The 14,753-nt window shown below is 41.6% G+C and overlaps 1 protein-coding gene across 6 annotated transcripts in view; it reads right to left on the bottom strand.

Moving 5' to 3' along the window:
- Positions 1-4,289: 4,289 nt before the first annotated feature.
- Positions 4,290-14,753, bottom strand: part of CEP192 (centrosomal protein 192) — an 88,916-nt gene continuing 78,452 nt past the window's right edge. For 4 of the 6 annotated variants that reach the window (XM_084779076.1, XM_084779074.1, XM_084779078.1 and 1 more), the window contains 5 exons: positions 11,637-11,756; positions 11,074-11,195; positions 8,773-8,902; positions 8,300-8,358; positions 4,290-4,720 (listed from right to left, as the gene is read on the bottom strand). In XM_084779076.1, the coding sequence (XP_084635202.1) occupies positions 4,582-4,720; positions 8,300-8,358; positions 8,773-8,902; positions 11,074-11,195; positions 11,637-11,756 (570 nt within the window). In that variant the 3' untranslated portion in view covers positions 4,290-4,581. The remainder of the gene's footprint in view (positions 4,721-8,299; positions 8,359-8,772; positions 8,903-11,073; positions 11,196-11,636; positions 11,757-14,753) is intronic. The other 2 variants (XM_084779075.1, XM_084779073.1) reach the window with 1 other exon arrangement.

Genomic DNA, 14,753 nt, shown 5'->3' on the forward strand with positions numbered 1-14,753 from the left:
CTGCCTAGGCTGGGTGTTGTGGTACACACCTTTAATCCCAGCACTCGGGAGGCAGAGGCTGGCAGATCACTGTGAGTTCAAGGCCATCCTGGTCTACAAAATGAGTCCAGAACAGCCAAGGCTACACAGAGAGACTCTGTCTTGAAAAAACAAAAAACAAAAACAAACAAACAAAAACAACAACAACAACAACAAAAGATAAAGCTGTCTGCTCACTCTACTATACAGAATAAGGTAATACAGGAGATGGTGTTTTTTAAAGAGTGAAATAAACAATTTTTCTCTAAGGAAAGGTAAATTTAAATTTAATACTTTAACTAGCTTACCGATGCAAACTGTCACTGGCCTACAGATGGCAAAGGACAATAGTGATTCTGTGATATTTTTGGATGTATTTAAGAGATCTAGGGACAAAAGGTCCCAAGTGTGCAAGGCACAATGACCCACAGAAGGAAACTAGCTGGGAGACAAGACTTGGTGTAGAAATTTACAAAGTGACATTCAAATTCAACAAAAATCATTAGGAAACTAAAAGATACAGCATACATAAAATTTGTAGTCACATGATCAGATGCCAGTATATCTATGACTAGTTGGTAAAACAGCACAAAACACATACATCTAACCCAAACAAGGCTCCCAATCTTCAAGATTAATGCGTCAGCTTTCATTGAGGAAAACAGAAAACAGTCCCACTCAGGAAGAGGCTGGGAAATTAGTTTCTGGCTTCAGATCAAGACTGTCATCAAAACTCTGTAAACTAAACACTCTCCTGTGTTTAGTATCAAAACTCATAATATGCTGAATCGAAAAAGGAGGAAAGTCATTTAAGAAAGAACAAATAATCGGGCGGTGATAGCACACACACTCAGGAAGACAGAGAGAGGTAGGCAGATCTCGTGAGTATGAGCCAGCCTAGTCTACAAAGTGAGTCCATGACAGCCAAGACTACACAGAGAAACCCTGTCTCAAAAAACCAAAAAAAAAAACAAACAAACAAAAAAACACCAAAAAGCAAATAGAACAATTTCAGAGTCATAAGAAACTGCCCTATTTGATTCTCTCCCTAAATCCATAAAATATTTCCATTATACACATAAAGAGCCATTCTAAGCCAGAGTTTAGCTGAAGACTGAAAACAGATGTCCTCTTACCCTAATTTATTCTGGACTAATTAAATCAACAATGATGCACATTAATCCTCAAGCTAAGGGCTCCAGAACTTCAGGTCTTGCCTGTAAAATGTCTTACCTGATTGACAAGATCATCCTTACTACTGTGGATTCTCATGAGCTAAGCCAGCAGAACACACCACAAGGCAATTTTGGGGCTGCTTTACAATCCTAAGAGAATACAACTTCTAAGGTGATCATAAAATGACATGTCTTCACTCTGTTATCTACAACTGTGTGCTCAAGTTAGGAAAATTAAAGTTTGATTAGCAGCTCAAACCCGGCAGCTGTGTGACTTTCAGCAAATCAACCTCTCTGAATTTAGTTTGTCTTTGAAAGCCAGACCCACTCCCATAAAGCCACCAAAGATGTCCCTTCAGTACTGGAAACCACGGCAGGAAGAAGGTGCCTGTCCCCATCTCCTCACATAAAAGGCCCAGTGTCTACCAAGTCACTGAGGATCATGGCAGAGGCACCTAGAACACTGGTTCTGGGAAGGCAGTCAGCAATCAACTAGCTCTGGTGGTGTGTATAGCAAACTAGAGGAAAGCCAAGTAAGAAGCATGGATGGGAGGAAGTGGGCAGCAATGGGGGACTCATGCCCCCAGGCAGATGAAGCTTATAAACATAAGGAGGGGGCTGGAGAGATGGCTCAGTGGTTAAGAGTACTGTCTGCTCTTCCGGAGGTCATGAGTTCAATTCCCAGCAACCACATGGTGGCTCACAACCATCTATAATGAGATCTGGTGCCCTCTTCCAGAGTTCAGGTGTACATGCAGGCAGAATACTGAATGCATAATAAATAAATAAATAAATCTTAAAAAAAAAAAAAAAACATAAGGAGGAGCATCTAGGCACTGCATGAGGGTGGCGCTCAGAAAACCTACCAGAGTAGGAGCAAATGGTGGCTATGGCAGGTGCTGGCAGATGGCCAGTGACAAGCGGTGTGCATGCCATGTCAAGTGCTGCCCAGGGCTTGCAGACGCCTGATGGGCAAGGAGGCCCAGGTCTTCTACTTCCCTTAGCTTACATCTTCCAAACCAAGCAGGATAACTAGGAAAACACCTAATACAGAGCACACGAAGAGGAGAGGAGGGACACTGTGCAGGAAGGACAGATCAAGGGAGATCCCTCTGACCTTGGACAAAAGTAGTCAGGAAAAGCCATTGATGATGCACCAAAGAACTTTTGAGTTAGGGAAAGAATGGCTCAGTTATGAGAACCCGACAGACCCATTGGGGACCCGTGAGTAGGGATATGTGGGACACCTTGACAAATAAATAGGGCCCTGCAGAGGATGGAAGGCCTCCTGGCCTCTGGGTCCCAGAGCAACCCCTCCTGTAGAACAGCTGTGAAAGGCAAGAGGCACAGAGAGACACGGCTCTGCTCATAGAGAAAAGAGGTTCTTGGGTTACTGTGGCAGATGCTGAAAGTGGCCTGAAGACAGCTTAGTTCAGACACTCCTCTGAGAGGTGACTTGGGGGAATTGAGGGGCAAGTCATTCAGCCCTAGAGTTTTAGCTAAGGGATGGGATAGCTTCATTTACAAAGCTGAGCAAAAATGAAGAAACACATGTAAGGTTGACAGGGAGCCACAAGTTTGGGATGTCCATTGGCTAACCAAGTAGACACATGAACCTGGATGGAGCCTGGAGAGATGAAGACTGGAATGTGGCTGTGGACAGAGCAGAAGAGGCATGGCAGCAGCTCCCAGATGGAAAGGTCATCAGGAACCACCGCCCTGGAGGCTCACCTGTTAGACCTGCCCACGGTGGGCGACTCCGATGAGGTCAGCAGTGGAGACTGGCTCAGGAACCAACTGTTCATAACCAGCGGCTTTAAAGATCCCAAATGCAGTGTTTCCAAGATGATGAGGCACAGGAACTGAAGATCCAGAAAAAGTAGGTGGTCTGTGGAGGTGGAGTCACTTGTAAAGCATCCCCATTTTGTTTGATACTTTTTCTCCTCCTGAGTATAGCATGAAGACAAAGCAGTAGTTCCACAGAAACAAAGGGCACACACCTGCAGGAAATGAAGAAGCAGAGGGAACATTACAGCATGGACTACTCTTATCATTTCTGAAGCTGAACGCGGTCAAATGCCCATACAGATGCCACCTCTCGTGTGACACATAAAATAAGCAGGAGAAGCACTGCCTGCCTAACTTCTTGAAAACTCTTTGCAGAGAGCCAAGTGTAGTGGCGCACACCCTTAATCCCAGCACTTGGGAAGCAGAGGCAGGTGATCTCCATGAATTCAAGGCCAGCCTGGCCTCAACAGTGAGAGCTAGGACAGCCAGTCTCTACATAGAGACATTGCCTCAAAAAAAACAAACAAACAAAAAAGTTTTTCAAATCTCCCTCTAGTCTTTTTTTTTTTTTTAAACACCGGTTCTCCTTGCATGCCAGGTTGGCCGCTCATGCCAATCCTCCTGCTGCAGCTTCCTAAGTGCTGGCATTACAGGCATAAGTTACCCCATCTGGCTTTGTAAAGATTGACTTTTCTACCAGACTCACAAGCATGCCTTTTAAGTGTACTTGGGTAAGTTCTCCAGGCAACTTTATCCAAACTTAAAATGCTACCCAGCTGAGATCCCAGGGCGACAACTGTACCAACACCACCTATGCTGTGGGCTTGTACTACTTCTCAGAAAGCAGCTGGCTGGACCTGTGACCATGGTCAGAAGATGCACCGGTGACTTTATGGCCACAAAACAGTCTCACTCACCTTGCGCCTCTTGGGTGGCATGCTGCCTTCCTGACCTCATATGTACTGCCCCATAGCTCCTCCCATCCCCCTTCCATCCTCTTCAGGTGCCACAGAATTCTCCTTATCCTTTCACACAATATATGACTACACATGCCCAGACTGCATCCAGAGCAGCTGTTGTGTCCAGCGCTAAATACAATAAGTGACACTAGGAAACAAACAAGCTTTCCCACTGTCTTCACACAGAATATGAAGACTCTATCTCAGCAGCCAGATAATAGACAGAAGAAATTTCTTAGGGGAAAGGAAAATAGAGGAGAAATCAGAACAGACTCTGAAGCTTGGGAGCAATTAGCAGGATAAAGCAATATTCTAATTTTTATACTGTGGCATCACATAAAAAGACAAGTTCAGTAAAAAATATCAAGTTTATTTCTGAATACAACACATTAAAACATATGCAATATTTATTCAGAATGTCATAATCAGTGCAAAAATAGAACCTTCTCCCCTGTAAATGTTACTACTGTGAACTAGATACATGATATTTAGTCAGGGCTTCAAGATTGAATTCTTTAAAAACAAATTTATAATTTATATACATTGAATTTATCATACAAATATATACAATAGCACAATTTTGGTGTAGAAAAATGAGATTTCCAAAATATAACAGGTCATTCACACAAAATGTATTCTAGTTAACTTTTTCCAAGGGCTTCTCCAATCAGTCGGACAGCAATACTCTTGCCCTCATCTGTCTGGATCACGAGTAAAGCTTCAAATCTTCCCACTGCTTGTGGTCTGAAGTGCACAGGGATGTGGATGTAATGTCGGGCTCTGCAGGGAGAAGGGAATGAGAAGACGTGAAGTGACAGCAATCGTCAGGTCCCTAGCAGCACAACGCTGGCACAGGCTTGATGAAAGAATCAAGAAACACTGCACTGAATTACACTTCTCATTTCTTTATTGCCAATATCTAACAAGATGCTAAAGAAAGGAAAGGAAAATCTAAAATCAAGATAATACAGCTATGGAGTGTCTGCCTAGCATGCCTGAGGTGTGTGCTTAATCCCCAACACTTTTCGTTTTCTTGAGGCAGGGTTTTCACATAGTTCAAGCTGCTCTTAAACTTGCTATCTAGCCAAGAAAGACCTAGAACTTTAAACCCCTTACCTACACCCCCACCCCATACTAGAGTTTTGTGACACTAATGATTGAACCCAGGGCTTCATGCATGATAAAGATAAGCACTCTCCCCAACTGAGCTATACTCCAGCCGCAAAACAAGCAAAATGAAAAATAAAACAAAACAAAGTATACCCATTGGATTAACACAGTATTGGAGCTCTATCCCTGGCTAGCCAATTAAAATAGGAGGGAGGAATGTACTTTGCTTCTCTGCAAGTCGCTCTCTTCCTACATGTGAGGGGAAAAAACCTAAAATTCCTTGTGTTACTTAATTCAAGTAGCACATTGTAACATAAAAAATTTTAAATCCTGTCCCATTCTTATCAACATTGCTGTGTAATTGTTCTCTAAAATCTGATGCTTTTATAAAAATTATTATTGAAGCTTTATTTTTTAGATTATATAGACTGGCAAGGAGGGCCTATGTTTAAGAGTAATATTAATGAAGGACTGTTCTTGTCCATAAAACTGTGTTCCCAGATATACTTTATGGCTATGGTAAATGGTCTTTCTATACTTTCTGCACAGCCGACCCACATGTAATCACCATCCAAGTCAAAGTCAGTAGCTCTTCAGACTTTCCCTTGTGGCAATCTTAGTCTTTCCCCAGAGTGACAGGATTTGAAGTTTGGTGACCAGAAGTAATATACACTCTCACTAATAATGTCTAGGTGTTAGTTTGTTACTAAACACTGTTACTAATCTTCCGTGTGAAACCCAGTACTGGCTTTCTGACTCAGAAGATGCTGGGCTGTAGAGATGGCTCAGTGGTTAAGAGCATTGGCTATCCCCACCGAGGGCCCAGGTTCAATGCCCAGCACCCACATGGGGATCTAATGCCCTCTTCTGGATTAGCTGGTACCAAACACACAGGTTACACATACATACATGCAGGCAAGAGTTCATACTTAAAAAATATAAATAAATATTTTTAGAAAGTAGGAGAGAACTAGTTGCTGAAAAATTGTCTACTTATTTTTACTTGTGGTATACACACATACCAGTGTATGGTGAAACACCACCGCCCCCACACACATACACAATTAAAAATAAAATCAATCAGCTGGGCGTGGTGGCGCACGCCTATAATCCCAGCACTCGGGAGGCAGAGGCAGGTGGATCGCTGTGAGTTCAAGGCCAGCCTGGTCTACAAAGCGGGTCTAGGACAGCCAAGGCTACACAGAGAAACCTTGTCTTGAAAAACAAAATAATAATAATAATAATAATAATAATAATAATAATAATAATAATAACAATCTTTAAAAATCCAAACAAAAAGGTATATTCTCTTGTGTTTCTAAGTTTCTTTAGATGCAGTAAATATGAACCAATGTGATGCTTAACACTGTCAACAAGACAGGATCTAGAAATCACCTAAGAGACAAGACTGAGAGGCAGGTTCTGGACCTAGTAAATTTAGGTGGAAGACCTATACAAATTATGCACAGCACCAGTCCATGGCCTGGGGTCCTGGACTGAGCACTAAGCAAGCAGGCTGAAGACCAGCACTCCTCTTTCTTTTGGCTTCCTGACTATGGATGTAATGTGACTAGTTATCTCACAATCCTGCCGCTGTGACTTGCCTGTCATGGTGGATCAAACTATGAGTTAAAATAAGTCCTCCTAATCTTTTCTTTTCAAAGATTTATTTATTGTGTATACAGTGTTCTGCCTGCCTGTACACCTCCACACCAGAAGAGGGCACCAGATCTCATTTTAGATGGGTTTTGAGCCACCATGTGGTTACTGGGAATTGAACTCACACTGCTCTTAACCTCTGAGCCATCTCCCCAGCCCCAAGCCCTTCTTTCTTAAGTTGCTTTTTTTGTTAGGTATTTTGTCATAGCTTTGAGAAAAAATAACTAAAACACCCAGGTTGTGTACAAAAGTAGGCTTCAATTGAAGACAACATTTTCTAGCTCTAGGGAAAGATGTCCACAAACTCAATAATAATGTTTACTTTGACATGTGTAACAAGGAGCACATTTTAAAATAAGACAGTCTTGTCATGTAACGAAGGACAGTTTCCAACTGCTGCGGCTCTCAGGGTGCAGGAAATTATAGATGTATGTCACCACAACTGTCTACATTTTCTACATGGTTAAAACTGGTTTTTTAGAAGCTGAATAAAATGCTATCACACACACACATATACACACACATATAAAATCATTTCCTACTGTGGCTGTTTTAGTGTAATCTACAAGAATCTATAAGAGGCAGCAAAACGATGACTAAAGCCAGCCAGCCCCAAACAGATGAACTATATCTTTTTTTTTTCTATCTTTTTTTGTTTTGTTTTGTTTTTTTCAAGACAAGGTTTTTCTATGTAGCCTTTGCTGTCCTGTACTCACTTTGTAGACTAGGCTGACCTCAAACTCACAGAGATCCACCTGCCTCTGCCTCCATGAGTGCTGAGATTACAGGCATGGGCCACCACATCTGGCTCAGATAAACTATATCTTGTTAAAAATTAAGATGAAGCAAAACATATGAAATAATCTGACATTTCAATTGTCAAAACAAAACATGAAATAATCTGATATTTCGAGTGTCAAATTACATTTGAATTAGGTGATGTCAATATTTAACAAATATGTAGTATCTCAATTCTATTACCAGCAACAGACTGAATGCTGTGGCCCTGCCCACAAAACTTGTCTTAGACTTAATCTTTTTCTGGCTAACACCTGTAATGGCAAAAAAAAAAGAAAAAGAAAAAAATAAGAAAAAAAGTCCATTAGCTTCTAAGTAAAATGAACATGAGGTCTAGGTCTAGACTTAAGAATAACTTGGTGGCCCGGTGGTACCTGAAGGAAGACAGCTGGGCAATGTATCCCGAAGTCACTGCAGAATTCTTGTCTCAACTAGTGAGAATTTAAATTCCTGATCTCAGTACTGACCGTGAGCATCTGAGGCGGGCACTATTACAAGTTAGCCCTAAGGTTATTAAGCTACTTCTGTTGTGGATAACACTGAGCACCAGATCAAAGCCTGCCTGGCCTGCATGGCCACCACAGGGTCACGTAACCCATGGAGACTAATGACACACCCAAGGCAGGATCCCTCCTTCCTGGGCTACTTGTGAAGAGTATGAACACAAAGCCCCTCACTGCCAGCACTGAGAAGGGAAGCTGCCAAGTGGAGACTCCTGTCCTCAACCCCTCGTGAGAGGCAAGTCCTGCACTCCACCCCTCAGAAGAACACAGTGATTCTTGCTAAACTCACCTCAAGGAATATTTAGAATGTTTGATGAAGAAAGGCTCTCTGGGGCTCAAAAACTTCAACTGTAAATTAACAGAAAACAGTTTGTGATAGTAGGAAAATTCGGTATTTGTCATATATAAACCTTGGCTTTGCTTTAAAAATACACTGCGTAATTTTAGTTTCAGTCAAAACCTTAGGCAGGACAACAGAGACTTGTATAACAGAAACACAAATAAAGAGTTTTAACATGAATTTTCTCCAGTTTTGGCTTATACAAATGTTATCTAGAAATGTACTATGTGGCAGAGAATATGGGGGAGACTTAAAAATGTAAACTTAATTTTAAAATAAAACATCATGAATTGCAAATAAATTTCTTTTCACTATTAAAACATTTTTTAAAATTAATGCATTACAACCGAAATATGCAGAATATATTTCTAATCTTTAAGAAAGTGATTTTTTGAAATCCCACAGTAATATTTTCAACTTACTGCATGAGTAAAAAATGAATTATTTCGTAAATTGACTTTCAGTGTCCTGGATTCCCCAATTTTGGTTGGCAGGAACATGTAGACATCCTTTGGGGCATACACTCCACGATGACTCAAGTCAAGCTGCCTGCTTTGGGAACAGGGTTACAAATGAAAGAAAATACTGAGTCTGTAACGACGGTGTCCTCATGTACCACAGCTTAGCTAGTCTAGGTAAACGATGCCACAGGGAGGCTCTTCCAGGCAAGCTGAGAAGGCACCTTCTTCCCCATTTTTGCTTCAGTTCCTGTCAACTGAACCACTCATTTTTTCCATGGGCTATTCTAAATTGTCCAAAGAAGCTGACCTCTCTGTGACCTTTGATCTTTCCTATGGAAATGAAGCACTGTCTGTTTCAGTCCTGATTCTACACATTGACTTTCTGCCAATCTGCTTTCTAACCACTCTCTGGACTCTGAAACTGCTAACATATTTACCCAACACAATTGTCTGTCACATTTCCTGTTTACTTCCCCAGTATTTTCAGAGCTTATGATCAAACTTACCAGTGTAAAGGCAGGACTGTCAGGGACCCTCCATTTGAAAACTGTGGAGATGAGACTAAGGCAAACCCACCCCCAACCCCACCCCGACTCCCATCCCCACTCTCATCTTGAGCATCTTTGAACATCATCAGAGTTCAAAGAATATAAGATGAACAGGTAAGGGAACGACAGAAAGAGGATGCTCTTTATAAAGTATTCTAGTATGTAAAGTATTCTACTTTATAAAGTATTGCTAGCATTAGAAGATGTGACCAAATTTATATATTAACTTAGTAGGATTTAATATATTTTCTTCTTCTAAAAATCTTCTTCCAGAAATAAATTAGACTTAACTATTCATGCGTCACAAGAAAGACTTTCATTGGATATGATAAATATTACCATTAAAACATTATAAATTGGTGGTATAAAATTTACATTTAAATTTAAGAATATACTTTCAGAGCTGGAGATGGCTCAGTAGTGAAGAGCACTTCCTGCTGTGGCAGAGGACCTGAGTTTGTTCTCAGCACTCACATGGTGGTTCACAACTGCCTATAACTCCAGTTCTAGGGGATCTGATGTCTTATTCTGGACTGCAAGACCACCTGCACTGCACTTAAGAAGCATACATTCACACAAGCACATGCTCATTAAATCTTTCCTTTTTTTTCTTTTTAGTTTTTTGAGGCAGGGTTTCTCTGTGTAGCTCTGGTTGTCCTGGAATCACTCTGTAGAACAGGCTGGCCTCAAACTCACAGAGATCTGCCTGCCTTTGCCTCCTTAGTGCGGGGATTAACAGAGAGTACCACCACCGCCCAGCAATAATATGAATCTTAAAAAAAAAAATAATGCTCTACTTTCACTCTGGGCATGATGGTGTAAGCCTATAACCCCAAACTCCTCACTTTAAGTTTGATTAGTTTTATTTTTGTGCATATGTATTGTCTATATATGTGCAATGTCTGTGGCGGCCAGAGGAGAGCACTACATGTCTTGGAGTTTGAGTTATAGGCAGTCATAACCACCAGTCCCCAGTAAGCGCTCTTCACTGCCGAGCCATCTTTCCAGCCCCAGAATCTACTTTTATTCTCTTCTTATGGGAATATAAAATAGCACAACCACTTTGGGAAAACTATTTGCCAACATGTTTTAAAGTTAAACATATGCTTATCATGTGATACAGCAGGTTTGGGTAATAATTAGTTATTTTTATCCAAAATAAATAAAAACATTTATCCTCAGAAATATACATAAAGGTCAGGCATAGTAGCACATGCCTTTAATCCCAGCACTCAGATGGCTGAGGCAGGTGGATCTCTGTAAGTTCAAGGACAACCAAGCCTACATAGTGAGACCCCCATCTCAAAGCTCCGCCCCCAAGAAATAAATACACATAAAATACTATTTATAGTACTTAATTCATAGTAGTCCACAATTATAGGACACCCAAATGTCAATGAAAAATATAGTTCATATAATGGAATACAAAATAATAAAAGGAATAAACTCTCTGTATGCTCAAAAGCATTAATGACGCACTTGTGTAATGTTGAAAGAAGCCAGACACAAAGATCTGCATGCTTATGAAGCCCAAACAAAACTAATCCTATGATGACAGAAGTCAGAACAGGACACGTTAGAACTTTTCAGAGGAGAGATGCTGTTTCGGTTATGAGTGGAAGTGACTCTTGCAAGCACAAAAGAATGTTAGTGCTACACCTGCCTATATCTCACTGACCTGGGCAGAAACTCTCAAGACGGACAGTGTACGCACCCAGGTATGTGAGTCAAGGTCTCAGATACAGCACGCCTCCGGGACTCGACTGCAGTGTCTACTTTAATGAGGGTATCTCTGGAGGAGCACGAGTCTTCAGAATCATGTTCTGCTCTGATGCTCTGTACACAAAAACATCACAAAGTGGGAGGAGAAAAGGTGACTACTCCAGAAAGCAAAGACATTCCTTATGGGAACTCTATTATTTCCTTTAAAGAACTGTAAAGACATGATTATTTTTAAATCCTTTGAACTCCTAACTGTATTCTGTGTACTCTCTCATTCTGCCCCACCTCTAGCCTGTGCAAATGCCCTTCCACACTACAACTTACATAATTAAATAAAGCATGGGTTCATGTGGAGTATAGAGAATAGAACCAAATGCAGACTGCAAAGACGTCAACTAATAAAGACTGACAAGAAACTTGAGATATGAGGCTACACAACAAATTAGTGAAAGTGAGACCACATCAAGTAATTATTGTGTATTTTCAGGTGTTTTTTTCACTTAGGGTTTTTAATATATACAATCATTTGCTTATTGTATCTAGGACAACAGTCACCTGGCCAGAGAGCTGGAATCTCAATGTGTGGTTCTTGTGAGGTTCTTTAGCAGGGTGGCACTCAACGTCCCAAAACTGGGCATAATCTCCTCTGTCTCTGGGAAGAAACATGATGGAGATCTACAAAACAAACAAAGGAAGACACAGATTAGGAATTCAAAGTAACAAATACGTTTACATTGGCTAGTTTCCCTCTGGGGAGGAAAATGGATCTGAGGGCTAGAGAGATGGCTCAATAGTTAAGAACGCTGGCTGCTCTTTCAGAGACCCAGGTTCGATTCTTAGCACCCACATGATGGCTCACAACCGTCCATAACTCTAGTTCTAATGGATCTGATGCCCAGTTATGGATTCTCCAGGCCCTGCATGTATGTGGTACACAGATATACATGAATAAAAAACACTCATACACATACACTAATAAAATAATTTTAAAAGAATGAGTTGAACAAGTTTATCTCTAGTATAATATATCCAAAATATACTTCTGTTTAAAGTCGTATATAGCATTTCTTTCAAATGTACAGTATATCTTTTCTGGAGGAATAGGGTTTTCACAATATTAGAGCTACGTCACACAGCATTTAGAGGGAAATCTGACCACAGAGACAATCTACTCTTTCAGCCTCATCACTGAGGGCTTCACAGTGCAGACATGAGAACAGTGAAGGTGAGGGTAACCAGCACAAGAAAGCAAATGGCATTAAACTGCAATAGCTCACACAGTAAATAACTCAGAATGCTAGTCAGAGCTAGCTTCCCTGCTTATACAGCTTGTGTATATATACAATCTGCACATGTACAACATGTCAATGTTCAATTGTAGGGCGAAAAGGACCCCCAATGGCAATTCTGGCTGATGACAGCAGGAGAAAAGCTTCCAACAGTGATCTGAGGTCTGCAGCAGTATCTAGGGCCCAAGAATCCTAAGTATAAAGACACCTGGACCTTTACAGCGGCAACAACCAACCCCTGCTTCTCATACAAGCAGTGTCCAAAGGCAGCCCCTAGTCACAGTTGACTGGATGGGTCCCAGCAACAACAAATGGAGCTGCCACCTTCTCACAGTCAGGCATTTACTTCGCTCAGCTGCTGAGGCAACAAAGGAAAATGAAGCACCAAAACAAAACAAAAATCCCAGCTGCTACTGAGCCATACAAGAATCCCCAAAAGCAGTAGGCGGTTTGACAAGCTTACATGACAAAGGTTCCAGTGTCACTGTGACGGTGACTAGAATGAAGCAAAACCACACTGAACAAAAACTGACAGGAAGAGTCCAGAGGGCAACTGGAGTGGGGAAGCAGGCTGTAGGCTGCAGCCCCCAATGAGTGCAGGTCTGTCTGTTGTCTGAGGAGATCACCTCTACCACAGCAACAAAGTGGCTCCTGGTTGAAAACGAAGACACAAAGGTCTGCAAAGGGCATTAGCCACCCACAGCTGAGGAAAACTTGGGGTCCCCTTTTGACAACTAAGTATCTGCTTCCCTCTCTTCAGTGAATGGAGCCTACTGACCTAGCTGAGTATACCCTTGAGTTTTGGTAAGCTTTTTCTTGCTCCCCCTGGGTTTGATGAGAAGGGAGAGCTCAAGAGTCAGATATATGGGTTAGATCGTCTAAAGAGGCAAGAGAAGGAAGATTCTAGAACCTGGCTCCCAGCCAGAATCCACTTAGCCTGCTCTGCAGTCAGGAAAGAAGAGCCTTCAAGACAGACTCATTGGTGACTTGCCACAGTGGCCGCTTCTGCTTCAAGTAGGAACTCACTGGAACTCCTAATGCTCTGTCCTTAAGGATTCAACCTAGAGCTCCATGTAGGGGAATGTATTCTTGCCCTTGTCCCCAAGACTCAAATAGGAATCCTTTTCTGTGCCTGTCTACAGCCTTCATGATGTGCCAGAGACAGGAGGCTACTATCAGCACTTGCTCTGCAAGGAATTGCTCTTGGTTGATATCCTGAGACCCTCTGAAGGCTTCAAGGCCTAACACCTGCCGACAGTCGCTGAGCTGGTACCTTGTGTATGTGGGGCACAGGGCTGTACTCATCTATTTAAGTTGTTGCTCCCATGTAGCAAATAAGGCCCCACTCCGTTTTCCTTCCACTCTTTGCCACTCCATTCTTGGGATATCTTAGGACAAGAAAACTTGCCATCTCACTATGATAACAATGTGGCAATATTTTGAAGTAGTGCTTTATAAATCGGTGTTTAAAACCTTAGCTATATCAACAAATTTAGAGTTAATAGCAGTGATAACCAATGAGTCAATATCTCTGAGTCTGAACTAAACCATCAAAACATGGAAGTCACATGAGAAAACAAGACCGCATTCCTGCTGCTGCAGACTCTGAGAGCTTAGAGGGAAAGGCAGAACAGGCCCAGGTGAGAACATCCAGTCCAGGGAACTAAACACAATGAAGCAGAGGGGAGCAAGCACGAAAACAGTAACATCCTACTCAGGGACCAAACAGGCAATTTATCTAAAATCAGTAAAAGTCAGGCCTCTTCAAAAATTAAACCCAAAGCAAAAGAAAATACAACTAGCAGCATTACTGTACCTCACACACTCAATACACACCCTGAAAACTTCCACACTTATTACTTCATTCAATCCGTATATTACACTGACTAATACTTCAAAAGTTTACATCTTCCTACTGCAACTTTTCAATTATGCAACTGCCACGAGTCACCCTACATTCCTATTTAGTAACTCCCCATTCACCAGGCCACACTTGGGTGGAACTGTTTCTCTGGTTTATTGTCTGTCCTATCCAGAGTAAAAGTATATCTGTTCACATTTCCCTAGGGAAAGTCACCACTATGGAGCTTACATTTCTAGTAAACATATATATATACATACATACATACATACATACATACATACATACATACATACATACATGAATAAATAAATAACAGTGAGTGCAGCTCTTAGACACCATCAGAGAAGTTTCTTTGGGCAGTAGATGGTGGTTAATGCAGAAACTCACAAATGGTCCAAGTGCAGGAAATAAGTATCAAGGAGTTCTCAGTCACAAATGGGACATCTGTACAGCTACGCCGTCCCAGGCTCAGAGACTATCCAGGAAGAGGGGGTTCCGAGAGGATGAGAATAAAACATT

Source organism: Acomys minous (assembly GCF_964271855.1).
Source record: "Acomys minous genome assembly, chromosome: 4".
Classification (NCBI taxonomy): domain Eukaryota; kingdom Metazoa; phylum Chordata; class Mammalia; order Rodentia; family Muridae; genus Acomys; species Acomys minous.